Source organism: Pelobates fuscus, chromosome 8, assembly GCF_036172605.1.
Source record: "Pelobates fuscus isolate aPelFus1 chromosome 8, aPelFus1.pri, whole genome shotgun sequence".
Classification (NCBI taxonomy): domain Eukaryota; kingdom Metazoa; phylum Chordata; class Amphibia; order Anura; family Pelobatidae; genus Pelobates; species Pelobates fuscus.
In genome coordinates, this window is record NC_086324.1 from 5,387,884 (window position 1) to 5,409,757 (window position 21,874).

General features: G+C 44.2%; 1 protein-coding gene across 1 annotated transcript in view; it reads left to right on the forward strand.

Annotated features, from left to right (window-relative positions):
* Nucleotides 1-21,874, forward strand: part of ITGB5 (integrin subunit beta 5) — a 71,372-nt gene that overhangs the window by 18,050 nt on the left and 31,448 nt on the right. Inside the window, exons 3-7 of the mRNA XM_063429180.1 lie at nucleotides 6,128-6,335; nucleotides 8,892-9,141; nucleotides 9,552-9,720; nucleotides 12,809-12,970; nucleotides 21,697-21,792. Of these exons, the coding sequence (XP_063285250.1) occupies nucleotides 6,128-6,335; nucleotides 8,892-9,141; nucleotides 9,552-9,720; nucleotides 12,809-12,970; nucleotides 21,697-21,792 (885 nt within the window). The remainder of the gene's footprint in view (nucleotides 1-6,127; nucleotides 6,336-8,891; nucleotides 9,142-9,551; nucleotides 9,721-12,808; nucleotides 12,971-21,696; nucleotides 21,793-21,874) is intronic.

Below are 21,874 nucleotides of genomic sequence, written 5' to 3' on the forward strand. Positions count from 1 at the left end.
TGTCTAGGAAGCCATGTTGGATCTGGCAAGGATTTCACCCAGGAGAATTACTGGAGGCCGCTCCTAAAACATCTCCTGTTTCCTGCTCACAGCTGGATGTACGAATGAAGTAATGACTTAATGGCCGAATGACACCATACTCCTGGTGGTGTCTGTCACTTCACAGCCTGTAGCCTGCAAGCCGTAAAATAACTACATGACATCAACCAATTGCAAAGTGATATTCTACATCCTGCTTTACGCAGGGTTAATGAGTATCTAAAATGGAGGGAGCTTCGTATCTTTTTTCTATAGACATGGCTTCCAAAACCGGTTGAGAAATTCGCTGGGTTACTCTTTAATTAGATGTTTGAAAGGAGACGCACAGGTCCGTGAGAACGGTGGTTACAATAAACAGTTATTATAGGTTAGTTTCTGTGCTCTGATAGACAGAATGTGCTGCTTTTTAATACTGGGAGCCACTATAACGCTTGGTGTGGCGTTCGCAGTGTTCTGACGTAGGCCTTACCAATCTGTATGTGCAGCGTTTTGGCTGATTTTGAACCTGGGTGTAATTAGGCTGCCAGCTGTCGTGACTCTGTCCTGGACTGCCTAATGCGAGTTCTGTGCAAAACCTACAGCAGCCACACACTGGCCGCGGACGTAACGAGTTTCTTTGCTGTGAGCACGCCTGTAGGACTGTGCGCGTCCAATACACGTTCAATCCCTCCTCCGTCCCTGCGTCCACTCTGGGTCGCGGCCCTTGCGGCGCAATCGCCTGAGGTCTAACAACGCTTCTCTATGATCAAAAATTGATGATACGGTGGGACAAAAAAAGTATGTGAGAAGCGCTCAGGGAGAATGTGGTCCTGGAGGTGGATTTCAAGTAAGTTTTATTTATTTCATCTGATTCCCAATCCCTGGCTTGGTCTCTCTCCTGGCTCCTGATTCGGCCTCTGTATAACGCGCAGTGTGAGCGCGTCCTTGCCTCGTTCTGCATTGTTGGCTAATTAGTTCTATCACTACCACCTCCTGCAACTCTGAATAAACCGAGGTGACGGATCATTGCAATCCTGACACTGGAACCGTTAAGGAAAATACACCCTGTCGCACTGTCCACTAGAGATAATTTCAAATTTAAGGTGAAATTAGAGAAACATTCTGTCATCTATAATTTCAGCTTGGCTGCTCTGGCCTTAAATCCATTTAGAATTCTCCCTGAATGACCCTGTGTGTGTTAACCCCCTGTGTGCCAGTGACCTGCGTGCAGACGATTAGTTGAATGATGTCCAGAAGCCATTGGAAGGGGCCGTGACACTTTCGCTTCCCCGCAGGATCCAGTCACACTTTTTAAAAACATTTTTTTTGTTCTAAAAAGCTATAATACTATGTGTATCGGGCTGTCTCTGAGCTGTAATACTCTGTGTATCTGGCTGTCTATGAGCTATAATGCTCTGTGTATTCGGGCTGTAATACTCTGTGTATCGGGCTGTCTCTGAGCTATAATACTCTGTGTATCGGGCTGTCTCTGAGCTATAATGCCCGGTGTATCTGGCTGTCTATGAGCTATAATGCCCGGTGTATCGGGCTGTCTCTGAGCTGTAATGCCCTGTGTATCGGGCTGTCTCTGAGCTATAATACTCTGTGTATCGGGCTGTCTCTGAGCTATAATGCCCGGTGTATCGGGCTGTCTCTGAGCTGTAATGCCCGGTGTATCTGTCTGTCTCTGAGCTGTAATGCCCGGTGTATCTGGCTGTCTCTGAGCTATAATACTCTGTGTATCGGGCTGTCTCTGAGCTATAATGCCCGGTGTATCTGGCTGTCTCTGAGCTATAATGCCCGGTGTATCGGGCTGTCTCTGAGCTATAATACTCTGTGTATCGGGCTGTCTCTGAGCTATAATGCCCTGTGTATCTGTCTGTCTCTGAGCTATAATGCCCTGTGTATCGGGCTGTCTCTGAGCTATAATGCCCTGTGTATCGGGCTGTCTCTGAGCTATAATGCCCTGTGTATCGGGCTGTCTCTGAGCTATAATGCCCTGTGTATCGGGCTGTCTCTGAGCTATAATGCCCTGTGTATCGGGCTGTCTCTGTGCTATAATACTCTGTGTATCGGGCTGTCTCTGAGCTATAATGCCCTGTGTATCTGTCTGTCTTTGAGCTGTAATACTCTGTGTATCGGGCTGTCTCTGAGCTGTAATGCCCTGTGTATCGGGCTGTCTCTGAGCTATAATGCCCGGTGTATCGGGCGGTCTCTGAGCTGTAATACTCTGTATCGTGTTGTCTCTGAGCTATAATGCCCTGTGTATCTGGCTGTCTCTGAGCTATAATGCCCGGTGTATCTGGCTGTCTCTGAGCTATAATTCTCTGTGTATCGGGCTGTCTCTGAGCTGTAATGCCCGGTGTATCGGGCTCTCTCTGAGCTATAATGCCCTGTGTATCTGTCTGTCTCTGAGCTGTAATACTCTGTGTATCTGGCTGTCTCTGAGCTGTAATACTCTGTGTATCAGGCTGTCTCTGAGCTGTAATACTCTGTGTATCGGGCTGTCTCTGAGCTGTAATACTCTGTGTATCGGGCTGTCTCTGAGCTGTAATACTCTGTGTATCGGGCTGTCTCTGAGCTATAATGCCCTGTGTATCTGGCTGTCTCTGAGCTATAATGCCCGGTGTATCTGGCTGTCTCTGAGCTATAATTCTCTGTGTATCGGGCTGTCTCTGAGCTGTAATGCCCGGTGTATCGGGCTCTCTCTGAGCTATAATACTCTGTGTATCGGGCTGTCTCTGAGCTGTAATACTCTGTGTATCGGGCTGTCTCTGAGCTATAATGCCCTGTGTATCGGGCTGTCTCTGAGCTATAATGCCCTGTGTATCTGTCTGTCTCTGAGCTGTAATACTCTGTGTATCGGGCTGTCTCTGAGCTGTAATACTCTGTGTATCGGGCTGTCTCTGAGCTGTAATACTCTGTGTATCGGGCTGTCTCTGAGCTGTAATGCCCTGTGTATCGGGCTGTCTCTGAGCTGTAATACTCTGTATCGTGTTGTCTCTGAGCTATAATGCCCTGTGTATCTGGCTGTCTCTGAGCTATAATGCCCTGTGTATCTGGCTGTCTCTGAGCTATAATGCTCTGTGTATCGGGCTGTCTCTGAGCTATAATGCTCTGTGTATCGGGCTGTCTCTGAGTTGTAATGCCCGGTGTATCGGGCTGTCTCTGAGCTGTAATACTCTGTGTATCGGGCTGTCTCTGAGCTATAATGCCCTGTGTATCGGGCTGTCTCTGAGCTGTAATACTCTGTGTATCTGGCTGTCTCTGAGCTGTAATACTCTGTGTATCAGGCTGTCTCTGAGCTGTAATACTCTGTGTATCGGGCTGTCTCTGAGCTGTAATACTCTGTGTATCGGGCTGTCTCTGAGCTGTAATACTCTGTGTATCGGGCTGTCTCTGAGCTGTAATACTCTGTGTATCGGGCTGTCTCTGAGCTGTAATGCCCTGTGTATCGGGCTGTCTCTGAGCTATAATGCCCTGTGTATCTGGCTGTCTCTGAGCTATAATGCCCGGTGTATCTGGCTGTCTCTGAGCTATAATTCTCTGTGTATCGGGCTGTCTCTGAGCTGTAATGCCCGGTGTATCGGGCTCTCTCTGAGCTATAATACTCTGTGTATCGGGCTGTCTCTGAGCTGTAATACTCTGTGTATCGGGCTGTCTCTGAGCTATAATGCCCTGTGTATCGGGCTGTCTCTGAGCTATAATGCCCTGTGTATCTGTCTGTCTCTGAGCTGTAATACTCTGTGTATCGGGCTGTCTCTGAGCTGTAATACTCTGTGTATCGGGCTGTCTCTGAGCTGTAATGCCCTGTGTATCGGGCTGTCTCTGAGCTGTAATACTCTGTATCGTGTTGTCTCTGAGCTATAATGCCCTGTGTATCTGGCTGTCTCTGAGCTATAATGCCCTGTGTATCTGGCTGTCTCTGAGCTATAATGCTCTGTGTATCGGGCTGTCTCTGAGCTATAATGCTCTGTGTATCGGGCTGTCTCTGAGCTATAATGCTCTGTGTATCGGGCTGTCTCTGAGCTGTAATACTCTGTGTATCGGGCTGTCTCTGAGCTGTAATGCTCTGTGTATCGGGCTGTCTCTGAGCTGTAATGCTCTGTGTATCGGGCTGTCTCTGAGCTGTAATGCTCTGTGTATCGGGCTGTCTCTGAGCTGTAATTCTCTGTGTATCGGGCTGTCTCTGAGCTGTAATGCTCTGTGTATCGGGCTGTCTCTGAGCTGTAATGCTCTGTGTATCGGGCTGTCTCTGAGCTGTAATGCTCTGTGTATCGGGCTGTCTCTGAGCTGTAATGCTCTGTGTATCGGGCTGTCTCTGAGCTGTAATGCTCTGTGTATCGGGCTGTCTCTGAGCTGTAATACTCTGTGTATCGGGCTGTCTCTGAGCTGTAATGCTCTGTGTATCGGGCTGTCTCTGAGCTGTAATGCCCGGTGTATCGGGCTGTCTCTGAGCTGTAATACTCTGTGTATCGGGCTGTCTCTGAGCTGTAATACACTGTGTATCGGGCTGTCTCTGAGCTATAATGCCCTTTGTATCTGGCTGTCTCTGAGCTATAATGCCCTTTGTATCTGGCTGTCTCTGAGCTGTAATACTCTGTGTATCGGGCTGTCTCTGAGCTAAGGAAAAATAAAAGAGGAAGAAATTGTAAAAGAGGCATTTGGTTTATTGAAATTGCTGGCATACACTCTTTGTTCTTCTTTTGAAGAATATGGTCAGTGATGACAGTGATTTTGGTCCTCCACATGTAAACATTCAAATTATGTCAATTTGCACAATTTTTAGTTTTCATTTATTCGTTTCTCCTTTATAAAAGCATTTGATAAATGAAAAGGTTGAGACCGTATACAGTGCAGTGTCCTTTATCTTCCAATATTTCACACAAGGTCTGAATTGTAAGTATAAAAGCAAAAAATACAATTTACCTGTCTTACACTTGATGTGAGAAAAATTGATAAATTAAAATGGTAAAATACCTTGTTTATACATATTTGTAAGAATCCTGAAGGCTTTACTAGCAGTGCAGCTTACTAAAAATTGCAACAGAATGAAAAAAGAATGTCTGCATTGAGCATAATGTCCACATACAGTAAATACCGTTAAATCTCACTAATGTAATGCTGGTAGAGCCCATTCCTTCCTCCCACTCCCTGATTGTAGGAATGGTATGACCCACTGAAACTTCCTTTACTGTTTGAAAGCAGGGGGTGGGCTGACATTATCAGCAACTTTATATTCATTATATCAGTAACGAGTGGCTTCTGGCAGAGAAATGTGTTCCTATAGGCGGGTGATCATGAATAGAGTAGAAATGAGGGTGAGTGAGGCTTTCTGGACTAGATTTCATTCTGCAAAATCCATGAAAACAAAAACGTTTATACTCGATTTAGGTATTGAAGGGCTTAATAGTACACAAAGCCCAAGGCTATAACTCTGGGCCTGGCCGGGCTGACCAGAGGCACCGCCTGTGGCTGGCAGCACTATTCTCTGTATATCCAGGTATATCAATTACCATTTTGGCTGCTTTTGACTGATTGCTGGTGCTTGGTAATCACTAGTTTTTCTCCATTTAAAAAAAAAAAAAATGTTATGTCTGAGCCAAATATCCCCCTTACAGGCAATCTGCTGATTGGTCAGGGTTTCGGATCCCTGTCTGACTGTGTTACAGCACCGAGCGCCGTATCGGACTGTGTAACAGCGCCGTATCGGACTGTGTAACAGCGCCGTGTCTGACTGTGTAACAGCGCCGAGCGCCGTGTCTGACTGTGTAACAGCGCCGAGCGCCGTGTCTGACTGTGTAACAGCGCCGAGCGCCGTGTCTGACTGTGTAACAGCGCCGAGCGCCGTGTCTGACTGTGTAACAGCGCCGAGCGCCGTGTCTGACTGTGTAACAGCGCCGAGCGCCGTGTCTGACTGTGTAACAGCGCCGTGTCTGACTGTGTAACAGCGCCGTGTCTGACTGTGTAACAGCGCCGAGCGCCGTGTCTGACTGTGTAAAAGCGCCGAGTGCTGTGTCTGACTGTGTAAAAGCGCCGAGTGCTGTATGTGTCCTTTATCCGTGTGTCTTTTGTTTTGTTTATCATTGTCTCTGTTTTTTTCCCTCAGGAGTTTGGTAAGCCAGCTAAGGTAACGCCTCGATGTGACTTGATATCGAATCTGCTCGATAAAGGCTGTGCCCGCGAGTTCATCGAGGGTCCAAAAAGTCAAATCACAGTGACCAAGGACCTACCGCTGAGCAGCAAAGGAACTGGTGCCACAGTCTCCGACTTCATCCAGCTTACCCCACAGAGCCTGTCGCTGTCACTCCGGCCGGGTCAGTGTCTGCATCGGGGGGGGGGGGGGGGGGTGGGGTGGGGGGGCTATACATTAAAATTTTCATTGTAGAATCTGCTGTCTGATATATTTCATACACTGTAACGATGTAAGAGTTAATCTTCTATCCGTTATACTCCATGCATTGTAACCATGCAAGGGTTAATCCAATATCCGTTATATAACACGTTTTGTAGCTATTCACTGTCTGTGGTAGAAATACACATTATATTTCGGCCCTCCTCCGCTGCTGACCCCACACTGTGTATTGTGAATCCATTCCTTGTCTGTTTCTAGGTCAGTGACCGAGCGATGCTGCCCGTATTGTGCTATTCTGCCCCAGGCATATATTACTGTGTGCCCAGCGCCAGCTATCGGACTAGCTTTACACCCCTTACTGCTGGAAAATGGAGCGTTCATTCAATTACATAGGAATGTATCTGGCGCGTCAGTGGCGAGAAATCGACAAACCTGCTTGCTGCTCACAAGCCTCCACTCAGGCACCCGATACACGGATCTCTATGCTCATTGTTAAAATGTATTTAATGGATCATCATCACGTGCTTATCATTCTAGAACAAGCGAGTGGAAATGTTATCACTATCGATAGGGAGATAAAGAGATACAAGAACTTTAAGACATCCGGCAGGTTGGGATGAGGTGGAAAGGGAAAATAATGTTGAAGATGTCGATCAAGATGAAGTTAAGATCAAAAGAGAATTTCCTACGGTTTAACAAGGATTCGGTAAACGGTTAATGGGCTTATAAAGCAGCGTTTATTACAGGGCTGGTCCCTGAATATACATGGGAGGCGGAGGTGGCGCTCAGGCTATCGGTTAATATTTATTATAGCCCAGCTGCCTGTTTGGCTGTATCTTTCTGATTTATGACATAGAAACATTTCCCAGGAATATGGAAATCACTGAATGCTTCTTGTTAACTGTATATAGTTTGTCTCTTATTTGCTGTTATAACCTCATTATAATCTGCTGAACAAAATGCCAATAACTATTTCTTACACATATATAGCTAACCCCGCGCACACTTTCCTTTTATCATGTAGAAACAGAATCTATTTGTTACACGGAGGGTTTGCCTTCATTGTTCCATTAATGATTATTTCCATAATACCCCTACATGGTAGGTTGGAGCTGCCGTATTCGTTGATGGATGTAGCGTTCCATTAATGAGTATTTCCAATAATACCCCTACATGGTAGGTTGGAGCTGCCGTATTCGTTGATGGATGTAGCGTTCCATTAATGAGTATTTCCATAATACCCCTACATGGTAGGTTGGAGCTGTCGTATTCGTTGATGGATGTAGCGTTCCATTAATGAGTATTTCCGTAATACCCCTACATGGTAGGTTGGAGCTGCCGTATTCGTTGATGGATGTAGCGTTCCATTAATGAGTATTTCCATAATACCCCTACATGGTAGGTTGGAGCTGCCGTATTCGTTGATGGATGTAGCGTTCCATTAATGAGTATTTCCATAATACCCCTACATGGTAGGTTGGAGCTGCCGTATTCGTTGATGGATGTAGCGTTCCATTAATGAGTATTTCCATAATACCCATATGAAACGGGCCGCCTGGCACCTCGACCGGGTACCTCCGCCAATCGCTGCTTCCTAGTCCTCCTTGAGTACCATAACCACCATGCTTATGGTACTCAAACCGCCGCAGTTGGGTTGGGGTCTCGCTGATCTTCACCCACCCTGGACCCAAGACCAGGATCCAGCTTCCTGTGGGTAAACCTCTCTTAGTCCAGAGCGCAAAGCAGGAACAGCTCTTATAAGAGCTACTGATTATAATCCCAGGGAGTGTAAGGAGTATAGCAATCCCCAGAGTGTGAACATAGCTCACAAACATGAGCCTAGACTTCATGAAGGGGTAAGACGTTCTGTTTAATGGCAGCCAAAACTGACCTTATACGCAGGTCCGCATGCATTGCGTTTCCGGTTACATATTCCAGGGGCATTCCCCACTGGATCTGAGAGTAGACTACAGCAGAAACATACACATGATTTCATTGGCTCTCAGGTCCAGGACACTCCCACACAAAATAAGATAATCACTCCCCTGTGCCTGGGAGATAATTGAGTCAGGAACTGTACTAAACTCCATTATCTCAGGCACAGAAAACATACATTATACAATACCCCAAAAGTACCCCCAAAACACATGGAAACCCCACAAAAGTCATATCCCCTGATAGCCCCGATCTGGGGGACCAACATATCCAACAATCACCCAGATCGGTTCAGGGGGTCAATTATTTGACCGACTGCCCGCATGGTCCCATGCCTAAAACAGTTCCATGAAATCATGGCTAGCGGTCGGTCTAGTTCGGTAGTTTAAAAACGAACAAACTACCGAACATAGTCAATAATCTGCCGTATAAGTTGATTGATGTAGCAGTTTGGTTTCATAGAATATTTTTGTCGCTGGGCTTGAAAGTATTTAGAATTTTTGAGAGCTCAATCCTGTAAAATAGACATTCATATAGTGGCCGCAGAGCGCTGTAATATAATCTGTATCTCCCAACTCTGCAGGTGCCGCGGCGTCCTTCAAGGTTCAGGTACGGCAGGTAGAGGACTATCCAGTGGATCTCTATTATCTCATGGACCTGTCACTTTCCATGAAGGACGACCTCGATAATATCCGAAATTTGGGGACAAAGCTGGCAGCCGAGATGAAGAAACTAACCAGCAACTTCCGGCTGGGATTTGGGTCCTTTGTGGACAAGAATATCTCTCCCTATTCCTACAACTCCCCAAAATATCAAAACAACCCCTGCACTGGGTGAGTGGGTGGGCACCAGTAACGCATTTTAGAGGGGAGTCATGGTCTCTTGGGGTATGAAAAGGGATTATATTTTACAAGGTTCTTACAGTAAGAAAGTTACAGTGAAGAAATCATTCATAAGGCTCTTTTTGTGGGGGTGGCCATCTTGGCCTGATTTGCATAATTAGCCTTTCCGTTGCATGCCCTGCCAGGTTTAGAAGGAGCGTTGAGCAGTGCAGGTCATAGTTTTTTTATATGATTTTATTAATTTTTTGAATGTGTGTCTGGTTTGGAAGGATTGCTAGTTTGGGGTGATTGGGTGCAGATTTGGAGACAGGTGACTAATTAAGACTAATATATAAACAGAACATTGTTCGTCGTTAGACGTGAAGAGCTTGCACTCAGCTCTCTTTGAATTCTGCTTCCAGATATAAACACTTTCCCAGCTGTAATCCATCCTTTGGCTTCAGACACCTGCTTTCCCTGACGGACAAAGTGAATAATTTCAATGCTGAGGTTCAGAAGCAGCGAGTGTCACGGAACCGAGATGCACCCGAAGGGTCGTTTGACGCAATTCTCCAGGCAGCAGTGTGTAAAGTAAGTGAACCCGTCCCACGTAGCTCATCTACTGCTAGTGTGCAAAGTTTGTGAACCCCCTAGCATAGCTCATCTACTGCTAGTGTGAAAAGTAAGTGAACCCCCTAGCATAGCTCATCTACTGCTAGTGTGTAAAGTAAGTGAAGCCGTCCCACGTAGCTCATCTACTGCTAGTGTGCAAAGTAAGTGAACCCCCTAGCATAGCTCATCTACTGCTAGTGTGAAAAGTAAGTGAACCCCCTAGCATAGCTCATCTACTGCTAGTGTGTAAAGTAAGTGAACCCGTCCCACGTAGCTCATCTACTGCTAGTGTGCAAAGTAAGTGAACCCCCTAGCATAGCTCATCTACTGTGCTAGTGTGAAAAGTAAGTGAACCCCCTAGCATAGCTCATCTACTGCTAGTGTGTAAAGTAAGTGAACCCGTCCCACGTAGCTCATCTACTGCTAGTGTGCAAAGTAAGTGAACCCCCTAGCATAGCTCATCTACTGCTAGTGTGTAAAGTAAGTGAACCCGTCCCACGTAGCGCATCTACTGCTAGTGTGCAAAGTAAGTGAACCCCCTAGCATAGCTCATCTACTGCTAGTGTGAAAAGTAAGTGAACCCCCTAGCATAGCTCATCTACTGCTAGTGTGCAAAGTAAGTGAACCCCCTAGCATAGCTCATCTACTGCTAGTGTGCAAAGTAAGTGAACCCCCTAGCATAGCTCATCTACTGCTAGTGTGCAAAGTAAGTGAACCCCCTAGCATAGCTCATCTACTGCTAGTGTGCAAAGTAAGTGAACCCCCTAGCGTAGCTCATCTACTGCTAGTGTGCAAAGTAAGTGAACCCCCTAGCATAGCTCATCTACTGCTAGTGTGCAAAGTAAGTGAACCCCCTAGCGTAGCTCATCTACTGCTAGTGTGCAAAGTAAGTGAACCCCCTAGCATAGCTCATCTACTGCTAGTGTGCAAAGTAAGTGAACCCCCTAGCATAGCTCATCTACTGCTAGTGTGTAAAGTAAGTGAACCCGTCCCACGTAGCGCATCTACTGCTAGTGTGCAAAGTAAGTGAACCCCCTAGCATAGCTCATCTACTGCTAGTGTGAAAAGTAAGTGAACCCCCTAGCATAGCTCATCTACTGCTAGTGTGCAAAGTAAGTGAACCCCCTAGCATAGCTCATCTACTGCTAGTGTGCAAAGTAAGTGAACCCCCTAGCATAGCTCATCTACTGCTAGTGTGCAAAGTAAGTGAACCCCCTAGCATAGCTCATCTACTGCTAGTGTGCAAAGTAAGTGAACCCCCTAGCATAGCTCATCTACTGCTAGTGTGCAAAGTAAGTGAACCCCCTAGCGTAGCTCATCTACTGCTAGTGTGCAAAGTAAGTGAACCCCCTAGCATAGCTCATCTACTGCTAGTGTGCAAAGTAAGTGAACCCCCTAGCGTAGCTCATCTACTGCTAGTGTGCAAAGTAAGTGAACCCCCTAGCATAGCTCATCTACTGCTAGTGTGCAAAGTAAGTGAACCCCCTAGCATAGCTCATCTACTGCTAGTGTGCAAAGTAAGTGAACCCCCTAGCGTAGCTCATCTACTGCTAGTGTGCAAAGTAAGTGAACCCCCTAGCGTAGCTCATCTACTGCTAGTGTGCAAAGTAAGTGAACCCCCTAGCATAGCTCATCTACTGCTAGTGTGCAAAGTAAGTGAACCCCCTAGCGTAGCTCATCTACTGCTAGTGTGCAAAGTAAGTGGGCCAGTTGGAGCAGGCTGAGATTATTGACCAGCCATCGCCTTTTTTCATTGAGTGACTCACGTTACAAGGTTTAGTAATTAAACTCTGACCTGTTTAGACTCGTTATCAGAGGGAGATTTTATCTGTAGATTTAGAAAGGTTGGCACATAATGCCAGACCATCCTCTCTATGTTCTAACCCACAACAATGCTCACCCCCAGAAACTGTCTGCCCTCTCCCCACCTACTCTCTCTCACCTACTATTCTCTTAAAACCTACTTTCTTCCTTTCTTCCCATCTGGTTGTCCCTCTCTCCCCCACCTTGCTGTCTCCCCTCCTGGCTCTCTCCCCTCCCCCCCCTGGCTGTCTCTCCTCCCCCCCCCCCCCTCACCCCCTGGCTGTCTCTCCTCCCCCCCCCTCACCCCCTGGCTGTCTCTCCTCCCCCCCCCCTCACCCCCTGGCTGTCTCTCCTCCCCCCCCCTCACCCCCTGGCTGTCTCTCATCCCCCCCCCTCACCCCCTGGCTGTCTCTCATCCCCCCCCCTCACCCCCTGGCTGTCTCTCATCCCCCCCCCTCACCCCCTGGCTGTCTCTCATCCCCCCCCCCCTCACCCCCTGGCTGTCTCTCATCCCCCCCCTCACCCCTGGCTGTCTCTCATCCCCCCCCCCCTCACCCCTGGCTGTCTCTCATCCCCCCCCCCTCACCCCTGGCTGTCTCTCATCCCCCCCGGCTGTCTCTCATCCCCCCCCCCTCACCCCCTGGCTGTCTCTCTTCCCCCCCCCTCACCCCCTGGCTGTCTCTCTCCCCCCCCCCTCACCCCCTGGCTGTCTCTCACCCCCCCTACCCCTCACCCCCTGGCTGTCTCTCATCTCCCCCCCCCCCTCACCCCCTGGCTGTCTCTCACCCCCCCCTTACCCCTCACCCCCTGGCTGTCTCTCATCCCCCCCCCCCCTTACCCCTCACCCCCTGGCTGTCTCTCATCCCCCCCCTCACCCCCTGGCTGTCTCTCATCCCCCCCCCTCACCCCTGGCTGTCTCTCATCCCCCCCCTTCACCCCCTGGCTGTCTCCAACCCCCCCCCAACCCCTGGCTGCAGAGAGGGGCGCGTTCTGGCCCGGGGCGCATAGAGGGGCGGGTTTTGGCCCGGGGCGGGTTTTGGCCCGGGGCGGGTTTTGGCCCGGGGCGCGTTCTGGCCCGGGGCGCATAGAGGGGTGCGTTCTGGCCCGGGGCGCAGAGAAGGGCGCGTTCTGGCCCAGGGCGCACAGAGTTCTTTTAAAGGAACAGGATAACAAAGTAATTCACAGGTAACGAATATCCAATCTCTCGTGGTTGAAACTTTGTAAATGGCTCCCCTAGCTCTAACTTCTTGTTTCTATCAAACAGGAGAAGATTGGCTGGAGACAGGAGGCATCTCACCTCTTAGTGATCACCACTGATGATGTTCCGCACATCGCCCTAGACGGGAAACTTGCTGGACTGGTGCAGCCTCACGACGGCCAGTGTCACTTGGACAGAGACAATGAGTACAGTGCATCGGACATGCTGGTAAAATCTTTCTACTCACTGTCAAGCATCTATGAGCTGTCGTGATAAATACAATGTGTATTACAGTGAGAATAGGAGCCGATAGGGTTAGATTATATGCCCAGTATATTATTTTAGAGGTGGGATTATATGCCCAGTATAGGGTTTTAGAGGTGAGATTATATGCCCAGTATATGTTTTTAGAGGTGAGATTATATGCCCAGTATATGTTTTTAGAGGTGAGATTATATGCCCAGTATATGTTTTTAGAGGTGAGATTATATGCCCAGTATATGTTTTTAGAGGTGGGATTATATGCCCAGTATATGTTTTTAGAGGTGGGATTATATGCCCAGTATATGGTTTTTAGAGGTGGGCTCTCTGAGCTGTCGTGATAAATACAGTGTGTATTACAGTGATAATAGGAGTGAGATAGGGTTAAATAAATACAATGTGTATTACAGTGAGAATAGGAGCCGATAGGGTTAGATTATATGCCCAGTATATTATTTTAGAGGCAGGATTATATGCCTAGAATATTATTTTAGAGGTGGGATTATATGCCCAGTATATGGTTTTAGAGGTGGGATTATATGCCCAGTATATGGTTTTAGAGGTGGGATTATATGCCCAGTATATGGTTTTAGAGGTGGGATTATATGCCCAGTATATGGTTTTAGAGATGAGATTATATGCCCAGTATATGGTTTTAGAGGTGGGATTATATGCCCAGTATATGGTTTTAGAGGTGGGATTATATGCCCAGTATATAGTTTTCGAGGGGAGATTATATGCCCAGTATATGGTTTTAGAGGTGGGATTATATGCCCAGTATATGGTTTTAGAGGTGGGATTATATGCCCAGTATATAGTTTTCGAGGGGAGATTATATGCCCAGTATATGGTTTTAGAGGTGGGATTATATGCCCAGTATATGGTTTTAGAGGTGGGATTATATGCCCAGTATATGGTTTTAGAGGTGGGTTTATATGACCAGTATATGGTTTTAGAGGTGAGATTATATGCCCAGTATATGGTTTTAGAGGTGGGATTATATGCCCAGTATATGGTTTTAGAGGTGGGATTATATGCCCAGTATATGGTTTTAGAGGTGGGATTATATGCCCAGTATATGGTTTTAGAGGTGGGATTATATGCCCAGTATATGGTTTTAGAGGTGAGATTATATGCCCAGTATATGGTTTTAGAGGTGGGATTATATGCCCAGTATATGGTTTTAGAGGTGGGATTATATGCCCAGTATATGGTTTTAGAGGTGGGTTTATATGACCAGTATATGGTTTTAGAGGTGAGATTATATGCCCAGTATATGGTTTTAGAGGTGGGATTATATGCCCAGTATATGGTTTTAGAGGTGGGATTATATGCCCAGTATATGGTTTTAGAGGTGGGTTTATATGACCAGTATATGGTTTTAGAGGTGAGATTATATGCCCAGTATATGGTTTTAGAGGTGGGATTATATGCCCAGTATATGGTTTTAGAGGTGGGATTATATGCCCAGTATATGGTTTTAGAGGTGGGATTATATGCCCAGTATATGGTTTTAGAGGTGAGATTATATGCCCAGTACATGGTTTTAGAGGTGGGATTATATGCCCAGTATATGGTTTTAGAGATGGGATTATATACCCAGTATATGGTTTTAGAGGTGGGATTATATGCCCAGTATATAGTTTTCGAGGGGAGATTATATGCCCAGTATATGGTTTTAGAGGTGGGATTATATGCCCAGTATATGGTTTTAGAGATGAGATTATATGCCCAGTATATGGTTTTAGAGGCGGGATTATATGCCCAGTATATGGTTTTAGAGGTGGGATTATATGCCCAGTATATAGTTTTCGAGGGGAGATTATATGCCCAGTATATGGTTTTAGAGGTGGGATTATATGCCCAGTATATGGTTTTAGAGGTGGGATTATATGCCCAGTATATGGTTTTAGAGGTGGGTTTATATGACCAGTATATGGTTTTAGAGGTGAGATTATATGCCCAGTATATGGTTTTAGAGGTGGGATTATATGCCCAGTATATGGTTTTAGAGATGAGATTATATGCCCAGTATATGGTTTTAGAGGTGGGATTATATGCCCAGTATATGGTTTTAGAGGTGGGATTATATGCCCAGTATATAGTTTTCGAGGGGAGATTATATGCCCAGTATATGGTTTTAGAGGTGGGATTATATGCCCAGTATATGGTTTTAGAGATGAGATTATATGCCCAGTATATGGTTTTAGAGGTGGGATTATATGCCCAGTATATGGTTTTAGAGGTGGGATTATATGCCCAGTATATAGTTTTCGAGGGGAGATTATATGCCCAGTATATGGTTTTAGAGGTGGGATTATATGCCCAGTATATGGTTTTAGAGGTGGGATTATATGCCCAGTATATGGTTTTAGAGGTGGGTTTATATGACCAGTATATGGTTTTAGAGGTGAGATTATATGCCCAGTATATGGTTTTAGAGGTGGGATTATATGCCCAGTATATGGTTTTAGAGGTGGGATTATATGCCCAGTATATGGTTTTAGAGGTGGGATTATATGCCCAGTATATGGTTTTAGAGGTGAGATTATATGCCCAGTACATGGTTTTAGAGGTGGGATTATATGCCCAGTATATGGTTTTAGAGATGGGATTATATACCCAGTATATGGTTTTAGAGGTGGGATTATATGCCCAGTATATAGTTTTCGAGGGGAGATTATATGCCCAGTATATGGTTTTAGAGGTGGGATTATATGCCCAGTATATGGTTTTAGAGATGAGATTATATGCCCAGTATATGGTTTTAGAGGCGGGATTATATGCCCAGTATATGGTTTTAGAGGTGGGATTATATGCCCAGTATATAGTTTTCGAGGGGAGATTATATGCCCAGTATATGGTTTTAAAGGTGGGATTATATGCCCAGTATATGGTTTTAGAGATGAGATTATATGCCCAGTATATGGTTTTAGAGGCGGGATTATATGCCCAGTATATGGTTTTAGAGGTGGGATTATATGCCCAGTATATAGTTTTCGAGGGGAGATTATATGCCCAGTATATGGTTTTAGAGGTGGGATTATATGCCCAGTATATGGTTTTAGAGGTGGGATTATATGCCCAGTATATGGTTTTAGAGGTGGGATTATATGCCCAGTATATGGTTTTAGAGGTGGGTTTATATGACCAGTATATGGTTTTAGAGGTGAGATTATATGCCCAGTATATGGTTTTAGAGGTGGGATTATATGACCAGTATATGGTTTTAGAGGTGGGATTATATGCCCAGTATATGGTTTTAGAGATGAGATTATATGCCCAGTATATGGTTTTAGAGGTGGGATTATATGCCCAGTATATGGTTTTAGAGGTGGGATTATATGCCCAGTATATAGTTTTCGAGGGGAGATTATATGCCCAGTATATGGTTTTAGAGGTGGGATTATATGCCCAGTATATGGTTTTAGAGATGAGATTATATGCCCAGTATATGGTTTTAGAGGCGGGATTATATGCCCAGTATATGGTTTTAGAGGTGGGATTATATGCCCAGTATATAGTTTTCGAGGGGAGATTATATGCCCAGTATATGGTTTTAGAGGTGGGATTATATGCCCAGTGTATGGTTTTAGAGGTGGGATTATATGCCCAGTATATGGTTTTAGAGGTGGGTTTATATGACCAGTATATGGTTTTAGAGGTGAGATTATATGCCCAGTATATGGTTTTAGAGGTGGGATTATATGCCCAGTATATGGTTTTAGAGGTGGGATTATATGCCCAGTATATGGTTTTAGAGGTGGGATTATATGCCCAGTATATGGTTTTAGAGGTGAGATTATATGCCCAGTACATGGTTTTAGAGGTGGGATTATATGCCCAGTATATGGTTTTAGAGATGGGATTATATACCCAGTATATGGTTTTAGAGGTGGGATTATATGCCCAGTATATAGTTTTCGAGGGGAGATTATATGCCCAGTATATGGTTTTAGAGGTGGGATTATATGCCCAGTATATGGTTTTAGAGATGAGATTATATGCCCAGTATATGGTTTTAGAGGCGGGATTATATGCCCAGTATATGGTTTTAGAGGTGGGATTATATGCCCAGTATATAGTTTTCGAGGGGAGATTATATGCCCAGTATATAGTTTTCGAGGGGAGATTATATGCCCAGTATATGGTTTTAGAGGTGGGATTATATGCCCAGTATATGGTTTTAGAGGTGGGATTATATGCCCAGTATATGGTTTTAGAGGTGGGTTTATATGACCAGTATATGGTTTTAGAGGTGGGATTATATGCCCAGTATATGGTTTTAGAGGTGGGATTATATGCCCAGTATATGGTTTTAGAGGTGGGATTATATGCCCAGTATATGGTTTTAGAGGTGAGATTATATGCCCAGTACATGGTTTTAGAGGTGGGATTATATGCCCAGTATATGGTTTTAGAGATGGGATTATATACCCAGTATATGGTTTTAGAGGTGGGATTATATGCCCAGTATATGGTTTTAGAGGTGGGATTATATGCCCAGTATATGGTTTTAGAAGTGGGATTATATGCCCAGTATATGGTTTTAGAGGTGGGATTATATGCCCAGTATATGGTTTTAGAGGTGGGATTATATGCCCAGTATATGGTTTTAGAGGTGGGATTATATGCCCAGTATATGGTTTTAGAGGTGGGATTATATGCCCAGTATATGGTTTTAGAGGTGGGATTATATGCCCAGTATATGGTTTTAGAGGTGGGATTATATGCCCAGTATATGGTTTTAGAGGTGGGATTATATACCAGTATATGGTTTTAGAGGTGGGATTATATGCCCAGTATATGGTTTTAGAGGTGGGATTATATGCCCAGTATATGGTTTTAGAGGTGGGATTATATGCCCAGTATATTGGTTTTAGAAGTGGGATTATATGCCCAGTGTATGGTTTTAGAGGTGGGATTATATACCCAGTATATGTTTTTAGAGGTGGGATTATATACCCAGTATATGTTTTTAGAGGTGGGATTATATGCCCAGTATATGGTTTTAGAGGTGGGATTATATGCCCAGTATATGGTTTTAGAGGTGGGATTATATACCAGTATATGGTTTTAGAGGTGGGATTATATACCAGTATATGGTTTTAGAGGTGGGATTATATACCCAGTATATGGTTTTAGAGGTGGGATTATATACCCAGTATATGGTTTTAGAGGTGGGATTATATACCCAGTATATGGTTTTAGAGGTGGGATTATATACCCAGTATATGGTTTTAGAGGTGGGATTATATACCAGTATATGGTTTTAGAGGTGGGATTATATACCCAGTATATGGTTTTAGAGGTGGGATTATATACCCCGTATATGGTTTTAGAGGTGGGATTATATACCCAGTATATGGTTTTAGAGGTGGGATTATATACCCAGTATATGGTTTTAGAGGTGGGATTATATGCCCAGTATATGGTTTTAGAGGTGGGATTATATACCCAGTATATGGTTTTAGAGGTGGGATTATATGCCCAGTATATGGTTTTAGAGGTGGGATTATATACCCAGTATATGGTTTTAGAGGTGGGATTATATGCCCAGTATATGGTTTTAGAGGTGGGATTATATGCCCAGTATATGGTTTTAGAGGTGGGATTATATACCCAGTATATGGTTTTAGAGGTGGGATTATATACCCAGTATATGGTTTTAGAGGTGGGATTATATACCCAGTATATGGTTTTAGAGGTGGGATTATATACCCAGTATATGGTTTTAGAGGTGGGATTATATACCCAGTATATGGTTTTAGAGGTGGGATTATATACCCAGTATATGGTTTTAGAGGTGGGATTATATACCCAGTATATGGTTTTAGAGGTGGGATTATATACCCAGTATATGGTTTTAGAGGTGGGATTATATACCCAGTATATGGTTTTAGAGGTGGGATTATATACCCAGTATATGGTTTTAGAGGTGGGATTATATACCCAGTATATGGTTTTAGAGGTGGGATTATATACCCAGTATATGGTTTTAGAGGTGGGATTATATACCCGGTATATGGTTTTAGAGGTGGGATTATATACCCGGTATATGGTTTTAGAGGTGGGATTATATACCCGGTATATGGTTTTAGAGGTGGGATTATATGCTCGGTATATCGTTTTCGAGGGGAGATTATATGGTTTTCAAGGTGGGATTATATGCCCAGTATATAGTTTTCGAGGGGAGATTATATGGTTTTAGAGGTGGGATTATATACCCAGTATATGGTTTTAGAGGTGGGATTATATACCCAGTATATGGTTTTAGAGGTGGGATTATATACCCAGTATATGGTTTTAGAGGTGGGATTATATACCCAGTATATGGTTTTAGAGGTGGGATTATATACCCAGTATATGGTTTTAGAGGTTGGATTATATACCCAGTATATGGTTTTAGAGGTGGGATTATATACCCAGTATATGGTTTTAGAGGTGGGATTATATGCCCAGTATATGGTTTTAGAGGTGGGATTATATGCCCAGTATATGGTTTTAGAGGTGGGATTATATGCCCAGTATATAGTTTTCGAGGGGAGATTATATGCCCAGTATATGGTTTTAGAGGTGGGATTATATGCCCAGTATATGGTTTTAGAGGTGGGATTATATGCCCAGTATATGGTTTTAGAGGTGGGTTTATATGACCAGTATATGGTTTTAGAGGTGAGATTATATGCCCAGTATATGGTTTTAGAGGTGGGATTATATGCCCAGTATATGGTTTTAGAGGTGGGATTATATGCCCAGTATATGGTTTTAGAGGTGGGATTATATGCCCAGTATATGGTTTTAGAGGTGAGATTATATGCCCAGTACATGGTTTTAGAGGTGGGATTATATGCCCAGTATATGGTTTTAGAGATGGGATTATATACCCAGTATATGGTTTTAGAGGTGGGATTATATGCCCAGTATATGGTTTTAGAGGTGGGATTATATGCCCAGTATATGGTTTTAGAGGTGGGATTATATGCCCAGTATATGGTTTTAGAAGTGGGATTATATGCCCAGTATATGGTTTTAGAGGTGGGATTATATGCCCAGTATATGGTTTTAGAGGTGGGATTATATGCCCAGTATATGGTTTTAGAGGTGGGATTATATGCCCAGTATATGGTTTTAGAGGTGGGATTATATGCCCAGTATATGGTTTTAGAGGTGGGATTATATGCCCAGTATATGGTTTTAGAGGTGGGATTATATACCAGTATATGGTTTTAGAGGTGGGATTATATGCCCAGTATATGGTTTTAGAGGTGGGATTATATGCCCAGTATATTGGTTTTAGAGGTGAGATTATATGCCCAGTACATGGTTTTAGAGGTGGGATTATATGCCCAGTATATGGTTTTAGAGATGGGATTATATACCCAGTATATGGTTTTAGAGGTGGGATTATATGCCCAGTATATGGTTTTAGAGGTGGGATTATATGCCCAGTATATGGTTTTAGAAGTGGGATTATATGCCCAGTATATGGTTTTAGAGGTGGGATTATATGCCCAGTATATGGTTTTAGAGGTGGGATTATATGCCCAGTATATGGTTTTAGAGGTGGGATTATATACCCAGTATATGGTTTTAGAGGTGGGATTATATGCCCAGTATATGGTTTTAGAGGTGGGATTATATACCCAGTATATGGTTTTAGAGGTGGGATTATATGCCCAGTATATGGTTTTAGAGGTGGGATTATATGCCCAGTATATGGTTTTAGAGGTGGGATTATATGCCCAGTATATGGTTTTAGAGGTGGGATTATATGCCCAGTATATGGTTTTAGAGGTGGGATTATATACCCAGTATATGGTTTTAGAGGTGGGATTATATACCCAGTATATGGTTTTAGAGGTGGGATTATATACCCAGTATATGGTTTTAGAGGTGGGATTATATACCCAGTATATGGTTTTAGAGGTGGGATTATATACCCAGTATATGGTTTTAGAGGTGGGATTATATACCCAGTATATGGTTTTAGAGGTGGGATTATATACCCAGTATATGGTTTTAGAGGTGGGATTATATACCCAGTATATGGTTTTAGAGGTGGGATTATATACCCAGTATATGGTTTTAGAGGTGGGATTATATACCCAGTATATGGTTTTAGAGGTGGGATTATATACCCAGTATATGGTTTTAGAGGTGGGATTATATACCCAGTATATGGTTTTAGAGGTGGGATTATATACCCGGTATATGGTTTTAGAGGTGGGATTATATACCCGGTATATGGTTTTAGAGGTGGGATTATATGCTCGGTATATCGTTTTCGAGGGGAGATTATATGGTTTTCAAGGTGGGATTATATGCCCAGTATATAGTTTTCGAGGGGAGATTATATGGTTTTAGAGGTGGGATTATATACCCAGTATATGGTTTTAGAGGTGGGATTATATACCCAGTATATGGTTTTAGAGGTGGGATTATATACCCAGTATATGGTTTTAGAGGTGGGATTATATACCCAGTATATGGTTTTAGAGGGGGTGTCACTGATAAGTGAGTTGCTAATTTTAGTGACGGGTTCTGGCAAAGGGGTCTCGGAGAGAGGAGGGTTTTCTAATGGTTCAGGTTGCTGCAGGGGGGTCACTGTTGGAGGGGTCACTGAAGGGGGAGCTCTGGGTTTGTTGTCAATGATCGAGCAGGGTGTGTTTAACCAAATCCTTTATCCCCAGGACTACCCATCCCTTGCTTTGCTTGGGGAAAAGCTGTCCGAAAATAACATCCATCTTATATTCGCTGTGACGAAGACTCACTATATTCTGTACAAGGTAATGCCGTCCTGTATGTTCGTCCTGTTGGTTCGAGTCTCTGTCTGTCTGTCATTTTGTTCCCACTTTAACTACAATTTTT